At 40.3% G+C, this 21,057-nt stretch overlaps 2 protein-coding genes across 2 annotated transcripts; both read right to left on the reverse strand.

Annotated features, from left to right (window-relative positions):
• Nucleotides 1–3,055: 3,055 nt before the first annotated feature.
• On the reverse strand, nt 3,056–8,637 carry LOC119703531 (stromelysin-1-like). Its single transcript, XM_038143529.1, has 9 exons — nt 8,593–8,637; nt 7,603–7,844; nt 7,364–7,512; nt 6,918–7,043; nt 6,235–6,396; nt 5,947–6,103; nt 5,027–5,160; nt 4,382–4,541; nt 3,056–3,164 (listed from the first exon to the last, which is right to left on the reverse strand). Exons 1-9 carry the CDS (start codon nt 8,605–8,607, stop codon nt 3,056–3,058), a joined length of 1,254 nt encoding a protein of 417 aa, XP_037999457.1. The 5' UTR covers nt 8,608–8,637.
• Nucleotides 8,638–14,209: 5,572 nt separating this feature from the next.
• On the reverse strand, nt 14,210–20,413 carry LOC119701190 (interstitial collagenase-like). Its single transcript, XM_038137461.1, has 10 exons — nt 20,267–20,413; nt 19,874–20,118; nt 19,268–19,416; nt 19,045–19,176; nt 18,305–18,466; nt 17,678–17,897; nt 16,417–16,550; nt 15,710–15,869; nt 14,682–14,785; nt 14,210–14,490 (listed from the first exon to the last, which is right to left on the reverse strand). The coding sequence occupies exons 1-10, from the start codon at nt 20,369–20,371 to the stop codon at nt 14,390–14,392; spliced, it is 1,512 nt and encodes a 503-aa protein (XP_037993389.1). The 5' UTR covers nt 20,372–20,413; the 3' UTR covers nt 14,210–14,389.
• Nucleotides 20,414–21,057: the final 644 nt, after the last annotated feature.

Genomic DNA, 21,057 nt, shown 5'->3' on the forward strand with positions numbered 1-21,057 from the left:
TCCTTTGTGCAAAAGCAATATGCCCAAAAGCAACCTAGAGACTCAGTAGCCCACTCTAGCTGGGTTTGAACAGAGGGGGTTGAGCTAAACTCCAGAGGCACAACTAACCTCAGTCATTCGGTGATTCTGTGATTCATGGAGAAGCAGAATCAAATAGAAGAACTACTTTTTCTCAGTTTTTCACCTTTTTGGAGGGATGCTGTTTAATGAGGAGGAGACATTGGGTGCTTGGAGAGATATTTTTACATGCCTGGAAGAGAGGATACCTTCTCTAATACTTTGGATCTTGCTAGCTGTCCATGTGAATAATTGTGGGCCCCAAGCAACATCTGGCTTCAGCATCAGGTAGATTATGTCAGCAGCATTGAACTGGCAGCTGGTTCTTGTCTGCCCCCTGGGCCCAGAGAGCTGTGAGACTGGCCATGGAGACCATCACAGACAGAAACCATGGAGCACTTGGACAAACATCAAAAGGACTCGTGGCCCCACCCCATTGCTTGCCTCCCTCTAATGAGAACATCTGTCTGTTGGTGAAGCACCAACGTGGAAATGCCAACAGAGTGTGGAGGCTCTCAGGAGCTGCTCTTAGACACATATCCCCCTCAGGAGAGCAGCTGGCCTTGCACCTCCTGTATTCCCAGGAGCATTTGCGTCCTTATAGCTTGCAGCCATGCTCCAGCTGCTGGCGTCCAGCTCTCTTAAGCTCCTCAGCAGCCAGGCCATCTTGAAGCTCACCCAAACTCACACAGAAAGAGCTCATCCACGCATCAGGTGTGATTTACTGGGAAGACAGGAGCAAACATGCAAGGCATGGCCAAAGAAGCAGCTGACTACAGTCTGTTTTCACACAACCAATTCCTCTTATGCACTTATCCCTCTATTTTCCCTTTCCTTCCCAATCTATCTTGATCCTGTCATTTCCTTGCCTTTGGTCTTTCCAATAATCAACTTACAATAAATTTTGAGCATTCTCATAGTCCCTTTGAACATGACAAAATAAATTGTATGAAATGTGCAAATACTCTTACCCAGGATATTGATCCCGATCCTCCCCAACCCCTAAGGTGAGGTGATAGGGACTTTCTCATTGACACATGATGGGTGTACCCCAGCCAATGGGGACTTCCCAGGGAAAACTGAAGAGGAGCACGGGAAAGTCAGTGGTGTCTGGGTTTTCCCCACATGCCAGCGTGTCCCTCTGCTCCTATGTCTGTTGAAATGAGCCTTTGCTCACAGAATGGATAATCTTAGGAGGGAAAACAGTAGGGTCATCTGCTCCAACCTCCCTGAGAGCACACTGCACAGGAAATGACAGATATCAATAAATACTTTAGGGAAGAATTTGTCACACTTAAGCCTTCTGTAATCAGGTGTCCAACATAAACTGCTTCTCCAGTCACTGTAAAAAAGAACTTCCACCTCTCAACATCCCTCAGGCTGGGAGAGATTGTTCTCTGGAACTCCTGTATGTCTCACTGTAACTATGAGCAATAGCTAAGTCTTCTTGCTTAGCTTTGGAATATCTAAAACAAGTTGAAAGCAATCCTAGCTTTAGGAAGAGTGATGCTCTTTCTCATGGACTCCTGGCTCCATGGCAGAGCTCTGTGTAGGATGATGTATGGCAAGAAGAGTGAAAAGAAGATGGCAGAAATAATAAAATCAATCATAATTTCGTATCAAAAGTAGAAACTGTGTTGTTGTTTGGTAAGCTAGCCAGCCTGATGTTAACTACATATTTTCACATCAATATGTTCAATATGTTTCTGCTGTTTAAAGAAACACAGGTTATGAGGCACTGATATCTGCTGACTGGTGCTGAAGTACCTTTACATTCCACATATTTATAAAAGAAAAAGCTTTTCTAGCACGAGAACAGAATATTCTTTCCAACAACATTATAGATTTCATTTTATTAGCATGGAAACCAAAAGTTTGTCTTTAGGAAGCGTGTAACTCTCTTCTTATTAAGGTAAAACTCAATTTGCTTTCTTCCACTGAAGAAATAAAGGAAGTCTAGAAAAAAACAAACAATAAAAACCCAACCCCAGATGAATTATGATATTGCAGATATAAAGTTTAGTACACTTTAACAACATCCTCAAAGAGTTCAAAGCAACCTTTGGATACAATTATGCTGCCAACAGCATCTACCCCCCAGGTGTAACCTCTGCAAGACATGACCCAGCAGCATGGGTACACACTCCACAGCAAACCAGCCATGTGCTGCATCGTGTACTTGATGAGCTCCACAAGGTCACTCTACAAAAGATGCATCCTGTGCATTTCTTTAGTTTAAAATATCTACTCTTACTCTCCAGCTGTGCTGAACCCCCAGCAGGGTGCACTTCTAGCCACCTGTGGGTAGGTATTGCACAGACCAGAGTGTGGCACAGAGCACAGCAAGGTGTGAGCAGGTACTTTCTTGATGGCTGCTGCCAGACACCATGAAGGGAAAGAGAGGTCCAGCCTGGGCTAGTCACATCCACACTGCCCTCTTGGGAGTGAGGTGTCTCAGCACCACATGTGAGACTCATTTGGGATGAAGAAGTAAGATTTGCTATGAAACAATTAACTTGCATGGGTTTGGATGAGCAGCAGATGAGGAGCAAGGAGGCAACTGGGAAGCTGTGACATGTGGCAGTGTGAATGTATCCTCAAGTCTAGTCCAGCATTTCATGTCTAAGTAACGTTCACCCTCCTGCAGAAGCTGGTGCTGATTGCTTTATGTTCGAGGGACAGGCTGTGAGACGTACACCTTATGTTGTTGGGATGTCACTATGTTGAGTGTTGATCTTCATGGTGTGATATGCACATCAGCATGAATACAGATATATTTCTCCCTTAGGGCTGGCATTTCCTGGTGCAGCTGTCACCAAAGGTGTACCATCCCCATTTTTCAAAGGGGTAAAGCAAAGCATGGGAGTGTTATGTGACTGCTTCAGGGTCTTGTTGGTCATCCTGTGGGTTCTGAGCAGCATGTAGAAGCACCTGTCTCTGCCCAAGCACTCTCAGCCCTATAACACTGAGCATTTTTTATAGATTTTAGTAAGAATTGTTACTCACTTTCATGTTGAAAAACAGCGTCAATCTTCCCATTAATTCCTGGAAAGACATCTCTTATCAGTAATGACTTCCTGTCCATATACTGACTTCTTTCATCATAACTGAGAAAAAATATAAACAAACAGGAGTCAGTCAAACCTGCAAGCAACACATGATTAATTCTTCTCAGCTCATTATCTTCTACCTATCAACTGATAACCAAGTTCATTGAAGATTTCAGTGTCATTTGGTAGTGTAGACAGAGACACAATTTGCCCTAAATTAATTATTACTTTATTAGCTGCAATGGATGAATTGGTTCTCTTTACTCCATGTAAGAACACCTAATATTGGAACCATCACCATGAATCTGTTCTTTATTTTTCTAAGAGACCATAGCTAAAGGAGTGATAGCTAAAAGATTATAAAAAAATATTTCTTTCATGTTATATTTCTGTAAGAAAGGTTTATCAGGAAAAATCTGGGCTTTTTCTGAAGTTGTAAGGTATTTTAAGTCAATTTACTTAAGTTACTTACAGCAAGCTATCCCATTTTTGGTGAAGTGAAGTTTATCTGTCAGTGCTGGAATAAGAAGGCTTGTGAAAGCTTTTCCCTTCTATAATTTCCTTAATAGGAGATTTAATGATCAAACTCTTAATCATTCAAGTTATGATAGTTTGACCTAAAATGTGTAAGTCTGATCTTCTGCTTGAAGTACAGACATGTGGCTGAATAATTCCCTAGAGTGATCTTTGTATATACAATTTTTTTTGGCATTGTGGTGGAAGGAAAGAGAAGTTTTGTTGTTCCTCTTAAATAATTTGGGTTATTTACTGCTTCCATTACAGGAGCACCTCCTTCAGCTGTTAGAAATCTGTCCTGTAAGACAAACTTGAGCAGCAGGGATGGGGTTGAAAAGAAAAGAAGAATAACCATGCACAGCAGATAATTCTTTGTAGTACATGGCATTTATCAGCAACTTTATGAAACTATCTGTTAGTAACTGGAAAGTGGGTGACATTCTTCTTCTTACTCCACAGAAACATATTTGATATGTGAATAGTGAACTTCTGCCTGATTTCCTGAGATGACTTGTGGAGCTGTACAATGACCAAGACAGCTAAATGAACACAAACAAACAAACAAACAAACAGTTAAATGAACCAAAAGGAATGCTAAAAGCACTGTTTCACCTCCTTTCAAATATTTTTCCACAGCCAGTTGTGACACTGAAAGAGATCACCAAAAGTGTCTGACTAATGCATCCTAAATCATGACAGGATAGTGATCATGTGATTATGTTTGCTTCTATTTAGAAAAGTACCACAGGAAATATTACCTCCAAAATTTGTCTGCTATGAAGTAATATGTTTTCCCCTCAATTCCATTATGAAAAGCAGCGTCAATTTTGGAAGCATCCTTTGAAAAGCCCAGGATGTAGAGTTTTTGGGGGTATCCAGGAAGTATGGTATCTCCTCTCACAACCCAGAATTCATTCCCTATTAATAAAAGTTGATAACAACATGTTGTGAGAATCTTCTTCTGAGAATGATGTAATCTTTTTCATGAAAGCTGATGGCTATTTGAAAATAATAATTGAATTTGAAAATAACTGAAAATAGTTCTAGAGTCAAAAAAATGCAATAGTTATCCACAATACTTTTTTTGAAAACTGAAATTTCAGTCTTTCTTCATACTAATGCTAGTATCATTCTTAAATTCAATAGAAAATTTCCCAGAAGAAAAATAATGAAACTTATTTTGACAGGGAAAATTTTCAATGTGGATATTAAAAATTAAGATATATATTCTTTAACTTGGGCAATAATTTTATTATTTCTGTGATTGAAACACACCAATTTATTGGACAAAATTCAAGATTGCAGAATCCTATAGAAAGAACTTAAGTGGTTTTGAAGCCAGATGCAAACTCTCTAGGCTACTTGGGAAGACAACATGGGAAAATAAGAAGCCAACATTTTACCTTTAAAAATGACCATTTCATCTTTTTCAGGAATTTCATATGCAGCATCAACACCAGGTGGCAGCCGTGGCCAGAATGAAGATATCAACTCAAAATCAGCTGTTCTGACTGCTGGATGTTTGCGCCAAATATGCCTTGTGTAAATATAGAACATGTTTTAAATAAAATTGGATGTTCACACTCACTAATGCATGAAACCACATCATGGCAACCAGGGCAGTATTTATCTGATTAAACCCAGCTATGTACCCGAGTTAGTCACACTACATTCCCTGTAAACTTCATGTAAAGTTAGGTATTTCCATAGTAGGATTGCTCTCTTCTTGATGCAGACATCTAAAATCGGTCAGATGAACTGTTTTGTCAAAAAATTTATTTCCCCTTATGCAGAAGTGGAGCTTAGAGAGGTCTGTTTCACAACCTGGTAAGACTTTGGTAAGAAAGCCCAATTTTCCTTTCCTTTTTATTAGTATACTAAATCCACACTGCAGGGGCTCTTCAAGCAGGTATTTTGTCAGGGCTGGTAAGCCCTCAGCTCCCTCAAAGCAAGGACAGCAAAGAGGCTGTGAAGTGTCCCAGAGTTGGTGATGTGTTTTGCCAAAACTGAACTCTTCCAGATGCTGAACACTTGGGACTTGCTTACTGCCTGAAGTTGAAAACAAGCACATGTTTACAGAGGAGCCATTTTCCCCCACCCTATTCACAGCATGCCCTGTTCCAAAGGTCATCCTCCTCTTTATACTTATCTCTCTTCATTTCTCCATCACCCACTTTGTTTTTGTTCTCCATCTCTTTCCTGATTCCTTGTCTTGTTTTCCTGTCTAAAATGGCTGATATTCTAATTAAAGTTATTTTTCTGTGCTGTGGGGCATAATTTAAAAAATGACACTCAGGTATTTTACTTTCACAAGCTGACTTACTTGTCTTTAAAGAACATTATTTCTCCACGGAAAGTGGTGACAGCATCAAATGTCAGGTTGGAGCTGCAGCTGTTTGGCAGTGCAGGATCTTTTGACTCAGTTGGGTCTTTTATCTCAGTAAATTCTGTTTGATTGTTGTTTGTGTTGGGAGATGATCCTAAAAGAAGCAGTTTATGGAAGAAATTATAGTGTGAACTCAGAGCTACATCCACAACACAAAAGCGTCACTGGAAAGTATCCAAAGTCTTTGAAATTACAAGCAGTAGTTGATGAAAAATTCTGAATTACCATAGAGGTACTGTATGCCAGTAATATCATCCTGATGAAGAAGGAGTACTGAAGGGTCAAATTTCCTGTAAACTGGATACATCAGAGCGTTGGGGTCTTTGGAATGGGAAAGTCCCAGTGAATGGCCAAACTCATGGGCAGCAACATAAAACAGGTTTGTGCCTGAAAACATCAAACAAAACACATAAGAGGAGAGCTGTGTCTTTGTATTTGTCCTGAACAACATGAAAGGCATAAGGTACGTCAGAAGCTTTCAGAACTGTTTGCCCAAGCAAATGAAATTCTTGTGGGAAATTTGGTTGGAGATGAAATTCTAGTCAAAAGTAAAAAGAATGGAATCGTTATAGGAGAGTACAAGGAAGTAGTCTGTTGATCCTGCAGAATTCAGGGCAGAAGAAGGACCCTAGGCCAGTTCAGGTGAGGTAACTGTGCAGGAAGAGGTTTAAGGAGTGGGAAGAAGTGGGCCACCCTTACAAGTAAAGCTCCCCCCAGTGCATGGCAGAAGTTGAACCTGGTCATTAACTTAAACCAGAGACTCAGAGGCTTTTTAGAGCTATGGAAACCATTTGCTTCTTCAAATCAGTGGCAATTTAAACAGTTAAGAAAGAGAAGAGACAGACACTGCACCATTGATTCCATGTGTAACTTGCTTCAGGAAGGGCTTGGAGAACTTAATTACCTACCCTCTGTGCTTTTGGTCCACGTTTCATCCTCATCAAAGTGAGCATCTCCACCAAAGTCCTTGCCAGGAGCATAGGCATGGGCAAGGGAGCCTCCTGGGCCGTCAAAGGGGATGAAGTCATTGTGACCTGAGGAGCAAACCCCAAACACAGCTGACTGGGGGTTCTTGCACACACTGAGCAGCACACAGCAGGTACAGATTCAGTGAACTACGGGCAGGTCCCTAAATTTTCTTCCTCTTTCTCTTCATCTGCCTCTATGCCCTCCCCTAAAGCCTGTCAAGAGTTGTAACCATAGCGCCTTGAGCAAGAACTGTATTTTTCTGTCTGCTTGTTCAAGTGGACATTGATCTCCACTTGTGCTGTGTATGGGAGAAATCATTACAGGTCAACTGCTCCATGTAGGCAGTAACTTGTCAGTAACTCATAATGGCTACATAGAGATTTACCTCTGGCTGCAAAGGAGATCATTATGTCTGCCTCACCGCTGTCCTTCTGGGTGAATCTCAGCGGGGTCACACTGCTCCAGATACGTAATGCTTCCCTGATCGCTGCGTTGACATCTGCTGGATGCAGGTCTGGTGTGTAGTTTACTATCCTTTAAAATACAGGAGAGAACAAGTTGTGTTGTTTGCCACTCACCCTGTACATCACACTGTCTTGACATGAAGAATTCCATTGTAATTACCTGTATGTCAGGACATGTTTTGTCCATTTTGGCTCCCCTGCAAAGGTGGAGAACCCAGCTACATCAGGGAATCCACAGCGGTGTTTCTGTGCCAAGTCCAAAGTGCCAGAATCCAGTTTCCCTGTCACCTCCAGCCCAAAGAATTTCTGCATTTCTTTTAGTTTTTGGGTCATTGCAATATTACTTTTCCAAACAAAAGGTTCTCCATCTTTCTTAAAGCCATAGTAATTTTCCAGGTACTTCTAATGAAAAAAAAATAAAAAAACAAACAAACCCAAAGCTTAGAACAATCAATGATACTTGCTTTTGAAGCTTATAAGGTATTAAACTAACACCAGTCAGTCATGTAGCCTTTGCTACTTTTCTTTCTGTTCTATGGCAGCATGGATAATAGTTTGTTCAAGCCTGCATGAATATTTTTCTCCTAATGGTAGCTTTGTCCATTGTATTATCACTAAAAATATTTTGTAATTATTAAAATGCATTTAAAATTAGCATTTGTTTAATATGTTATTTTCTGATAATGCGTGCTCCACTTACCCTGCCCCCTAAGATTACCTAGAGTCCTTTAGAGGAAGTAATTTGAAATACATTACTGAATATAAAATTTCAGTAGTTGTTTCCCCACATTTTAGACAGTAATAGTTCAGAAAAAATATACTATACTTACTTCATGAGGAGTTATGTTTCATAATATCACAAGTCACATAAATAACCACATTTCCACCCGAGCTACAAACCAACCCTAGACTGATGCAGAAGTTTAATTATTTGTAAAATTAACACAGAGTGAATGCATCATCCAATTTAATTGGTCTCTAAAAAAAAAGTAAAATAAGATGGTGCTAAAGTAGCCTTTCTCATCACACACCTATTTTGAGAAATATTCAATCAGTTATTTATTCTACTTGCTGTTTGGCTGCTCTATACTAGTTACACAGACTGCTGTGGATGCTCAACAGTAGCTCCCCAAAGCTCAACCTTCCTCACCTGGATAAGCTGCATGCCTTCTTCCTTTGTCTGCCTTGTATTTGCAGGAAAAGCACAAGAAAGTGCTGCACATAATAATAGGAGAAATGGGAGATTTCCCACTCTCATTTCCACTGGCCTTTTTAGAAGCCTTTTTTGCAGTCTGCCACACACCTGCTTCACCTTTATATAGTATTTTTTTGGTTTATAAACCTTTCCAATCCCTGACTCATTGATTCTCACATTGTCTAGTTAGCAACAGAACATGCAAAACAAGAATTTTACCATAAAACAGATCAGTGCTGTCTTTCATCCGGTTCCACCCTTGTGCAGGTTTTGCAACATGGAAATATGATTAATGAGAAGATAATAGACCTGTAGTTATTTTTAATGAGCTTATTAACCTTTTAATTGTTAAAATGTAGTCTTACTCTCCAAAACCTAAAACGTATCTCTTTAATGCTTTCCATTCAAAGATAATGTTGATTTCAGAAAGGTTGTTGAAGGGCCTAAAGGGATAAATATTCACAGAATGTAACAGGACTGTAGACTACAAACAGAAATTAGTTTACTACATCTTTTTTCAGGGAGGTTTATACCTTTTTTTTTTTTTGGAGGCTATTCTAGTGCCACCATCTTTCCCTTTGGTGGAGTCCTGTCAGTGCTATAAGTCCTTGCTTGATGAAGCAATGTTTTGTTTATTCAGTTCTTTAAAAAACAGTTTGCACTTGGATTAAAAAAATCTTTTTTTTCTGCAGAAAAATGTGAAATTAACACAAAGAAATGAAAGCACTTTTCCCAGCATATATAAAAATTATAAAAATTGAGCCAAAATATTTTCATGCTATTTTTATTTAGCAGTTTTTCTATTATTCTCAGAGGATTCCCCAAAGACTTTATTTCACATTCTCCTTCTTTGATACTTACTATAACAATTTAACAATCACTGAGGTTTTCTGGATCAAACTCTTTGATGGTTGTCCTTGCCAGAGAGAGGTTCCTCTGTTCTCCCTTTCTGCCATTGAGAAAGGAGAACTGAGGACTCAACAGCAGGCCCACTCTAGATTGGGTCCACTCTTCCTCCATGCCCAATCACACCTTCCATGCACTACCTCAAACGAGGACAAAGCAGTGGGGATGGGAGTTCTGAAGAGAGATATCTGCTGCTGTTGAAGACAGCTTACATATTTGAGACTTCTGTGTGGGGCTGACACAGGATTTCAGGTAAGCCTGCTGCACTGAGGAGCAGGTGAGACTTTGAATGTGCAGAGAGATAAACTCCCTTCCACAGAGCTTCCAGGATAATAGAGATGTGAAAGGAGAGTTTATAAATATATGGTGCACTTGAGATATTTGCTGAAATTATTTCCTGCTGAAGAGCACTGTGTTGGTACCAGAAGGATCCCCAGAGCACAGCATGCCTGTGGCCATCCAAAGGCAGGACATGAGGGATTGCTGGGTCTGGGCAGCTGAGCCAGCAAGGCAAGGCTGGTGGACTCCACAAGGGTCATCTGGTCACTGAGGACTGAATTCCTACCCTAAAAGCAGACACCTACCTGAGTCATTTCCATTAGAGAGAGAACCCCTCCCTAGTCCTGGAAGGAGATGGACAGGCTCAGAGAATGACCCAGAAATGGACCAAATGAGCCAAGGGGAAAAAATCCCCTGAGGGAGCTTTTGGTAATGACTCCACTCACAGACTTATGTGAGGTGTACCAGAGTGAGTGAGATGAATCCAAAACTTGGTGCAGAGCTCTCCTGTGCAGCTTACACACCAACAGTACCTCTCTACAGAAATAGCTTCTGGAACTTACAGCCCCCTACAGCCTTCCAACACTTTTTTCTCTTCCCTCAGTGTATCCATGTGTACTAGAAGGAAAAAGTAATTTTTCAGCCTGTAGAATTAAATTTTCATTACTCATCTTTCTCTCCAATGAGAGGGCTACTAAAAGGCATCAAAGCCCTCTAGGAAGGTATGAATGAAATTTAAATAGTTTTCTGATTATCAGCTTCCCAAGTACATACTTCTGCTATTCTGTCAACCCTCTTTCTCACTTTTTGTTGTACTATTCCCCATGTCTCTCAAGAGATCAATCACATAAAATATGTTAGAATAAAGAAAATTCCATAATCACAAAGACCTTCTTTGATGTCTGTCACCTCTTTGAGGTGACTTTACCTAGAAGTAGCAAAATATATAATGTCAGTCTCTGGTTTTAGCTTAAAGAAGATAGTGTGAAAATTACTATGCTCTCCTTTTTACAATCTGTAAAATTGTCTGGGTAAGCTCCTAGGATTGCCCTTCCTCTTCTGGACTTAATCTTCTGCGTTGGATGCATTCCCATAGCCCCACCCAAAGACATGTAACACAAGACATACAACAGATAACACAATATGTTTATTGTTATTATTATCATTAACCTTAACACAAAAGTTATTTCTAATTCACAGTTTATATATTTTAAAACTAATAATAATGTAGTATAGACAAAAGAAAATAGCATCTCATAGAGCATAAATAGGATGAAACTGAGTTGGCTTGTTGTGCAAAGCCAAGGGCTTAATCACTCAGAGCTTGCAACTGCTCCTCTCTGCTGCCTTATGTACCCTCAGTGTCCCGGCCAGGCTGAGCTCTGGTAGCAGCATAGGACTCCGCCAATCCCTGGGAGAGCAGGTCTGTGCAGGGGAAACTTCTGAGCTGTAAAACGGCAACTTCAGCCTGCACTGCCATGAACATTGCTCAAATCAGTGCCTCTGGCACCTCCTTCCTGGCTGTGCTGCAAACCCTCAGACCTGGCAGCACAAACCTAGCCTCAAAAATATCTTATTGCTGACAAAGTGTGACCTACTTCTGGCTTTTATATAACAGCTGTGGGTCTCCAGCGTGGTAATGCTGATTCCCTGGCAGCATTCAGTGTTCCAGTTCCAGTCAACTAGCACACGGGTCACCCTTGCTCTCTATCAGTGAAGTCATTAAGGGATTTTTGAGATTTCATGTGCAAGAGATTTCGTCTAGGTCAACTGTTGTTGCAGTCAAGAATTTTAGATGTAACAGGTTATATTTTGTGACTCTGATTTGCATACCCGCTCTTGGATACCAAGGAAAGTTCCTAATCATACAGGACAAGTACTTGAAATTACGTTTGTGGATAAATTTCCCCTGCTGGCACCAAAGAGGTCTTTAATTCCAGCAATAACTTATGAGTTATAACAAAATCATGGTTACAAGAAAAGTTCTCTTGTTCACTGAGTATAGACAGCTCCAGCATTCCTGCTTCCGATGTTTCCAACGTCATCTGAGCTACATCTTCCATTTACCAGGAATTTCATTGCTTTTCCCAAACTGAAATTAGTGCTGTTTCATTTCAAAGTTTAAGACATTAACAAAGCAAAAATACAGACAGCAATTCCATGATTAACACATCTCACTAGTCCCCCTGTCTACGTGAAATCCATGGCATGTTGTCATCCGTTTCTGCTCCAGGCTACATTTTTCTTCACAGCTAAGTAAATATAACTCATTTTTCAGATATTGTGAGTTTAAGCTAATTAATACTCGAAGGTGGAGGGAGTATTTGAATTTTGCTGTTTCCTGGATGTCATAAGTAAAAAACAAGTACTAACCTTATGCAGGAGAGATACTTTAATGTGAGTCAGTGTAAACACCAGCAGTGTTCTGCTTCACTGTTGCTCAAATGTTCCTTCTGGCTCCTCCTTAAACACTTCCAAGTTTCAGACAGCAACCAGAGCCTAAAGGCCTGATTTCTGAAGGCAGCCTTCACATACAAGAAGGTATCTATTTAGGATATCAAAGTGTGCAGGCATTTTTTAAAACAAAGGGAATTAACCCCATTAGTTATGCACAAACAGTACTCAGAAGCACCCTCCCTAAGCCTGGAGGCATCTAAAGTCCTTGGACTGAAGTTTGTTCAGGACAGGCTATGTACAGAGCAAGAGCTGTTGAGAAAGACACTAGGAGATGTTGGGGCAACACCAGTTTTCCTGTGTCTCTGCCCAGCCTGGACTGCTGCCAGGTGAGCTCAGCCACTTTTCAGTCCATGACTCCACCATGGTGATCCACTGCCCTTGTGGCAATGCTGAGCTGTTGTGTCCCTACTTGACACAACAGCCGGGACTGTTGTTAAAAGCAACTTTTGAGACATGGTCTGATTTGTAACATAGGTTGGTTTTAAACCTGACTTTAGAGGTACTTAGAGCATATCTAGCATGGCACAAAACATGCATGAGGAGAACATGCCAGAGATGAGATATTCCAAGATCACAAAATTATAGAATTTTTGGGGTAGAAAGGACTTTAAGGACAATCTTGTTCCAGCCCACCCATGACAGGCTGGGACACCTTCCACTAGACCAGGTTGCTCAAAGGCCCCTCCAACCCAGCATCATCTCTGCTGCCTTTCTTTAATCTTGTCTGTGAGCACTGTGGGCCTGTGGGTGCACTGGGAGATACATGGCTTCCTCTGGCCCTGGTGGATGGGGGGACAGGTGTTAGTATTTTTTTGATCAGATGTCTGAGGCAACTGCCCTGTGCAGAATACCAGAAGCAAGTTTTACCTCTGCCTAATGGGGTTTGAGCTGTGGTAACTGGAATACTGTCCTTTTGAGCCATTCCAATCCTCTCTTTTGGCCTTTCTGTGAATTCTGTTAGAGAAAGATTAATAGCTGTCGACTTCCTTGCACAATCACATCATCACAGCAGTGTTGTAAGAGGTGGGATCAAATTCCTTCAAAGAGAGGATGGACTACAGCCAAGCTCTCTTAAAGCCCAAGGGGTGTTTAAAATCACTGAGCTATTGCCCTGTGAGCAGGACCCAAAAAAGGAGGAAGCATGTGTGCTTTTCTCTGTGTCTCACCATGCATCCTCTGGAGGATTCATCTATGGTAGTTACATAAAAATCCTTAGATTTTTTTTCTTATTATTCTGGCTTGTGTGCTCTGGAAAATGGTTCTTGTTTCTGGTTTGTTGTCAAGCACTGTGAGGTGGACTGCCAGTCCGGACTCCATTTCTATGGCACATGGTTCCAGCTCAGGAGAGCTAATCCACTGTGACCCTGTGACCCTGTGATCATATCTCCATCACTTCCCACCCTGCCTACATGCCACCTCCATCTCCAAACTGGACACTTGCCCTTCTTTCTGGTTGCTCATGTCCTGCTGTACCAACGACCATTAAAACCACCCTCAGTGGCACTGGTCCTCTCAGCCACTGCCATGTTCCCATCTACCTGTCCCCACCGCTGCCTTGACCTCTCTGTCCCTGTGCCAGGGGTCACGGCACGCCATAGACTCCAGTCTCTCCCTTCACACATTCTTGTGTAGGATCTCCTTTTACCTTTTAAGCCTCCCCCACATTGTTCCTGAGTACCTTGCTTCCCTCCTTTGTCACCTGGGTAATTTCTAATTGCCTGCCAGAACTGCCCCTCCACTTCTCTTTAACTTTCCCCCCACAGGCACTGAGCCCTGCTGAAAACACTGGTGGATCCTGGTGCCATTAGTTTGTATGTGGTTGTAGCAGATGCCTTGTCTCCAGCGGACGGAATCAGAATACAAGAACTGCTGAACTCAAGCAAAATACTTTATTACTCAAAAACAACTTGATTAATAAATAGTTGGAGAAGGAAAATAAATTAAAACTGTACATTAGGTTTTATATTTCAAAGGTTTTAAATTAAAATTGCCGAAGGCCATCATTTCAGACTCAGATGCACAGGAACAGCTGAATAATACTGTTTAAAATCAAGAAACATGAAAAACTCTTTCTGATACAAATATACTCCCGCACCATCACGTAATATTTCTAGCAATTAAACCAGCTGTTGCTTTTCATTATACGGATGAGTTTCTTCCTCTTGATGTCAACCTCATACTGGTTTGATCCATGGAAAAAGTAGAAATATCCTAGAATTGGAAGGAAAAAATATGGAAAAATTAATATTTCATTTTTGTATACCTATTGTTACATGCTTACTATTTCCTTGGGTGACTTAAAAAAAAAATCAAACAAAAAATTTAATATATGTATTGAAACATATTTTTTTTTGCCTTTGGCAGGTGGTCTTTGGGGTTTTTAAAATTACATTTTAATTTACCATTTTTCTGAAGGGCAGCATCAATTGGATAGCCGATCCCTTGGAAGTCAGCAGCTATTTTTCTTGGATAGCCTCTTTCCATTGATTGGTTATTTTCATTGAAACTAAATAAAGAAATTGTGTGGAAACAGAAAATAAGCATGTGACATTCAAAGTTGAAACCAGATGGATTTTTTACAAAATATGCCTAGTCTCTGGTGAAAGTCCAGCACCTGCAATCTGTGACCTCATGGAGCTGTATAAATCCTGGCTATGTGAATATTTACATCTTTAGTACCCTAGGTAAATCTGTTTTCTGAATATCAGATTAGAACATTTACTTTCATTCCCTGAGACTGATAATAAGGCTGAATGGGGCTCATAGTGAGTAATAATCTTAAATAATTATTCAAACATATTTTTTTAATTTTACAGCACATAATCTATGAAGTGATCCCATAAGAGAAATGCAAACTTCAGGTGTAATAACACTCTTTAAGTGTTATTACACTTAAATGCTTAAATGCACTCTTTAAGTGTTATTACACTTACACCTGAATGCTATCTTTCAAGATAGTATTGCAGACTAATTATTAGGCTAAGATTACTGCTTAGCTGAATTGTTTCTTAGGAAGTAAATAATTTAATCTCCTTCCATAACTTTCTTGATTTGTCATTTATAAATTTCACAGAGCACTTCTGCTTCTTAGTGACTACTGAATGAATACCTGACATGATGACAAAGTCTTCTCAATGTATATTTTATACTAATTATATAACTAATATATTATATTTTTATACTAGCTCACATTGCTTCTTAATGAATAAACAAAACTCATTTGCCCCTTAATCACAGCCTGATAAGAGTAAGTGAACACTCAGGTGTAACAGACTTTGTTTTATGAAAAGACTTGAGTAATTGAGTTTCAGCTTTTAAAGGCTGAGAAGGCTGACAAAAAGAGGAGGTGAACTTCCTGTAAAATACTCACATCACTTGATTTAAAAAGCTGTTCTGATTATCTCTTGCACAGAGGAGAGAAGAATCTTACCTCCAGTACTTATTGCCGACAAAGAAATAGGTTCTCTTGGTACTTTGGTCGTGAACGGCTGCATCGATTTTCCCAACACTGCTGGGGAAGCCCAGGTTCTGAATGGGCTTGGGGAACCCTGGCTCTATTCTGTAGCCACTGACAGCCCAGTACTGGCCATCTACAAGAAAGCAGAAAAAGTTGTAAGGACTCTTGAAGAGTCTGATCTCCTTTTTGCCAAAGCCCCAGAGCTTTCTGTGTAGTAAATGCCACCAAACAGCGCAGATGTCCTGCTGAAAACATTACCCACTTAGGGCACACAAAAGTTTGAATATCTCACAGCTGCAGGATATCCTATTTTTTATAGTCATGAAGAGTATTATATATTCAATAATTAAAAGTCAATATATTTTCAGGTGTGTTTGTCATCTTTAAAAATGTATTTAGATAATGTAATGTAGCAATCAATTTTGTATCAGCTACGGTCTTTGCTCTCATTGACCGAAGGAAGTCTGTGTAGGACCCTTGTGAAGTAGCATTAGTTACTGGCAGTAACATAATTTGCAAAATTTAAATGGATTTAAATATTAAGAATTTCCTGTATTAGTGGTAGCACTCGTATTAGAGTTAATATGAATATTAGCATACCAATATGATTAAATAGCATTAGTAGTATTGCTATAACTTCACGTATGCATTAAAAAATGTTGAAAATGTAAGAGAAGTACCTTTAAAAAACAGCACTCTATCCTTCTTGTCAACCTCATATGCAGCATCAAAGCCAGCTATCAGTGACGGCCAGAACGAGAAGATGGTGTCATGCTCAATTTCTGAGAAATATGGACTTATGCGCCAGACAAAGCTGTTAAAAACAAAACCAGCAGTGCTTCATTGTCTGTGCTTCATTAGGAGATCAAGGGCCCATAAATGTATTTGAAATCCTACTGTCTGGGTGCTGGAACCAGTGCTCCCTATGAGGCACAGATACCACCCCTGCTGGGACGCAATCCTTCGCTCTGCCCTGCTCCTTCACAGACCTGTGCCCTTTGCTACAGGTTGCACTGAGGTCACAGAATAGTCGAGGTTGGAAGCAACCTCTGAAGCTCATCTTGTCCAACCCCTTGGCTCAGCCAGGATCACCTACAGCTAATGGCCCTGTGCACTTCTGCATTTGCACCATAATGGTTTGTCCAGGACAACTTAGGATATTTGTGGCTGACAATTGCAGCTTTCTCTTCATCATGTAAGGAGGCACAGTTTCATTGCAAATTTCATTTCAGTTTCACTGCAAATGTTAAATAAAAATTCTTGAGAAACATGTTAAAACCCAGTTTAAGGAAGATTTGGTCTTTCCCCCTCCTCGAAAACTATTAAGCTACAATTCCTCATATGTTTTAGAAGGAAAATCAGACCTACATCATCAAAGGAAGCTTGTTCAATCAAAACACGACTACCAAGCCAAGAAGGGGATGAAGCCCTGACCCTGACCTACTGTTAGCTCTCACCACGCTGGATGTGCCCAGCCAGCAACTCACTAAAGTGAGTGTCAGAGGCCACCCTGTAACAGCAGAGACTCTCTGTAGACATTACTGGTCTAGCGCAGAATCCTAAGTCAGAGTGACATTAAAAATCACCAGTGACATTTTCCACAGATCCCTGGCCCACACACAGGATGGTGCGATGAGGACAGTGCTGCATGTAAAGCAGCTGCAGGCTGAGGAGTGACACTGGAATTATTCAGCCTTGCACAATTTTAATAGACATGGACAGTGATGTATGATAGATTAAAACATTGTACTCACTTGTTAGTAAGCCATATTACTCACCCAGCACAGGTGGGCTAGTAAATTTTTTCAAAGTTGCCTTAACACTTATGGAAAGAAATATTTTTCTTTATAACCAAGGGAGGATAAATTACTTTAACTGAACTTGGTGCTTTGCCTTTGGGAGTCTCACAAAAAGGTGTTGCTGGAAATAAAAAGCACTTACCCATCTTTGAAGAACAGTGTTTCCCCACGGAGAGTAGTGACAGCATCAAAAGTCAGATGAGGGTCACAGTCGTCTGGTCTTTGGGGTGGCTTGGAGGGTGTCATTTCTGTTGGTTCTTCCCTGGGAGACATTGGAGTTGGTGCTTCTGCAGGTACCATTTCAGTTGGTTCTTGTGGGGGAAAAGCTTCTGTTGGAAGAGCAGGAGATTCCTTGGGGGGTCCTTTGGAAAATAAATAAGTGTGGAATTGGAAGGTGGATCAGAGCAGTTCATGTCACAGCATTTCAGGCTGTATCATGTGAAGCCAAGTGTATACGCAACTGTGCACGTAACCACTATTCTGTGGAAGATAAGAGGGTTTCATGCTGCAGACGTGGGTCCCTTTGGTATCATTGGGGAAAGGCTCTTGGATCTTTTGACTAGCTGGAATTATTATGGTCGACAGATTCCATTTTGCAGTTTAGGCTGTTAGCCACAAAAACCCCAAGAGATTTGCCCAAAAATAATAATAGGAAATTAAACCTCAGTATTTTTCTTGTAGTAGGAAGTTCAGTACATTTTATCTGTTGGGTAAAATTAATTATAAATTGTTATCCATCATTCACCAGAAAATGATGCTTCTTGCTTACCATAGAGGGCTTGAATGCCATCAATGTCATCCTGATGAAGTTGGTAGTTCCTCGTATCTACAGCCATGTATACAGGATACATCAAAGCACCAAAAACGTTGGAATGACTGAGACCTAGTGAGTGGCCCAACTCATGAGCAGCAACAAGAAATAAGTTGTATCCTACAAAAGATCCACACAAAGAACAAACATGAAACAAATTTTTTGCTTGACAGCAAAGAGGTGCCTGGTAACTACCTCACAAAACCAGTAACATGTAACATAATCCCTGGACATCGCTGGAAACCAGAATAATTCACTGTTATATTTAATTTTATTCACCAATAAATTCAAGATGTTTTTTTCCTTTCTAGAAGTTAAAGATGAGCATGACCTTAAATCAGAAAAAAACCCAAACTGAAGCAAACGAACAAATGTGAGAGGTTATATTATTACTTTTAAGGTCATTATCTGAGGGTGAAAATTCCCTGTCTTTTGAAGTCATGATTACCGAACATTGCAATTCCATGCTAACCTAATTTCCTTCACTGGAGCTGTAACTGTAGTCTGCATTAACTTCAAGGGACTGTTGTGATTGCATCACAGATCAAAATATGCAGAACTGTTTTACTAAATTTTGCTGACATTTTACATCTCAGTAAGTACTGGAACTGCTGCCATGGGATATGTGACTTTACAGCATCTTCAAGGCAACACTTTTTAATAAAATAAGAGTCAACACAATATTTAAGTTTGCCTACCACCATAGGTCGTAAATTTGGTCCAGTTTTCATCTTCATCAAAATGGGCATCTCCTCCTATCCCACCGCCAGGGGCATAGGCATGGGCCAGAGTTCCTCCTGGACCATCAAAGGAATAGAAGTCACCGTGAACTAAAAATAAGGGGGGGAAAAGGGATGCTTTTCATTATCTTGGTAAGAAAAAGTGACAAGTACTATGATTCTCTGACAACAGTTTCCTTACATCCAGCTGCAAAGGAAATCATTATATCTGCTTGACCTCCATAGACCCTGGTGAACCTTAGAGGGGTGACGCTGCTCCAGAGTTGGAAGGCTCTTGCAATTGCTTCGTCTACATCAGCTTGCAGCATGTCTGGAGTGTAGTTCAGAATCCTGTAAATGAAAGCCAAAAGGAATTAAAAGCAACCAGATCATATGTGACTGGGACACATGGTATCAAGGTCAAATATTTTAATCTGTTGTTACAATTATTTATGTGTCTCAAGTGGCTTATTTTCAAAATATTTGCTTACATAACAGATAAAGATTTCACCGTTTTCTTTTATACCTTTCAGAAACCCTAACATTTATACGCAGCTGTATTCCTTCAATCCACTGAGTATATTATTCAGTAGGCTATTAGTTTACTACTGTAAATTCCTATTTTGGTATTATCATTACTATTTGGTAGCCTGAATAGTTCCCAATTCCTGTCCCCTTCATCCTAAATGGAGCTTTAATATGGAGAAATGCAGAAATAAATAGTAAAGAACCTGTTTACATTACTCCTGCCTAGCATTCACAAAGCGTCCTTGTGTTGTGGAGAAAAACGTGCTCTAATGTATGTTACCGATAGGTCACTTCTTCTTTCGTCCACGTGGGGCTGCGTGGGAAGGCGCTGTATGAACGGATGTCTGGTATTCCACATCTAGGCTGCTTCATCATGTCCAGCGTCTTCTGATTCAGCTCCCCAGTCACCTCTAGCCCAAAGAATGACTGCATCTCTCGTATTTTGTCAGCCATGTGGTTGAGGTCCTTTGCTTTAAACAGAGAATGTTTCTCTTCTTTAAAATCATAGAAGTTTTCGAGATATTTCTGATAGGGAAGAAAAAGGAACAGTTTAGAATATAAAACTTTCTTTTCAAGTGCAGAGCTCTGGTAATAAAATACTTTACATCGCTAATACATCACTATGTTCATTTTGTCAGTAAACTATTTCATCAGTTCTGTCCGTAGTCCTTACCTTGGCAAATTGCATATCTTCTTTTTCCTTTTCTGGAGCCACTGGAAAAGCAGAGGAGCATATAAAATATAATAACTCAAGGAAAAGAAGAACCTTTGTCTTCATCTTTGTCTCCCTGTCCTACCAGCCCTTGCTAGAAGACCTCTCAATCTCTTTTTCCTCTGTCTAAGACGCACCAGTGTTTCACTATTTATATCAGTGCTGTGCTTGCTAAAGTCAATAATGGCATGACTCAGCTTATAACATCCTCTGATTTTCCACAGAAACACAGAAAACAAATTTGGGTTTAGAAGCAAGCAAACACATGACAGTTTACCTTGCCCAAAACCCCCTGATTTCGCAACCATATTATCGGACAGTATGTTGGTTTTTTTTCATTCCTAAATTGGGCTGGACAAAAACTACCCCATTTTTCAGAGGTGCTAAAGTGACCTGGCTCTTTGTGAGGGTCAACAATCTGTAATTCCTCATAGTACTTGAGAAGGGACCTCCAGAAACTGCCTTCAGTTTTCTCGAAGTGGCTTGCATTCAGAACCTCAGCATGCCAGGGAAAAACTCTTCCTTTAGCCCATCTTGTACCTGATAATTTTTGTGACATAGCCAATTATATAAAAAACTAATTTTTCTTTTCTTGAACCTAAAATCCCAGCATTGTTACAGAATCATTATTTGTGCTGCTACCTGGCCCGTGTAATCATGGATCTATGGCCTCATCCCCTTTCTCCCTCTCACCACAAAGTAAAAGTCTCAGTAGAGTACCCCAGATCGTATATCCTGGTCTGCATGGCCTG

Source organism: Motacilla alba, chromosome 1 (assembly GCF_015832195.1).
Source record: "Motacilla alba alba isolate MOTALB_02 chromosome 1, Motacilla_alba_V1.0_pri, whole genome shotgun sequence".
NCBI lineage: Eukaryota > Metazoa > Chordata > Aves > Passeriformes > Motacillidae > Motacilla > Motacilla alba.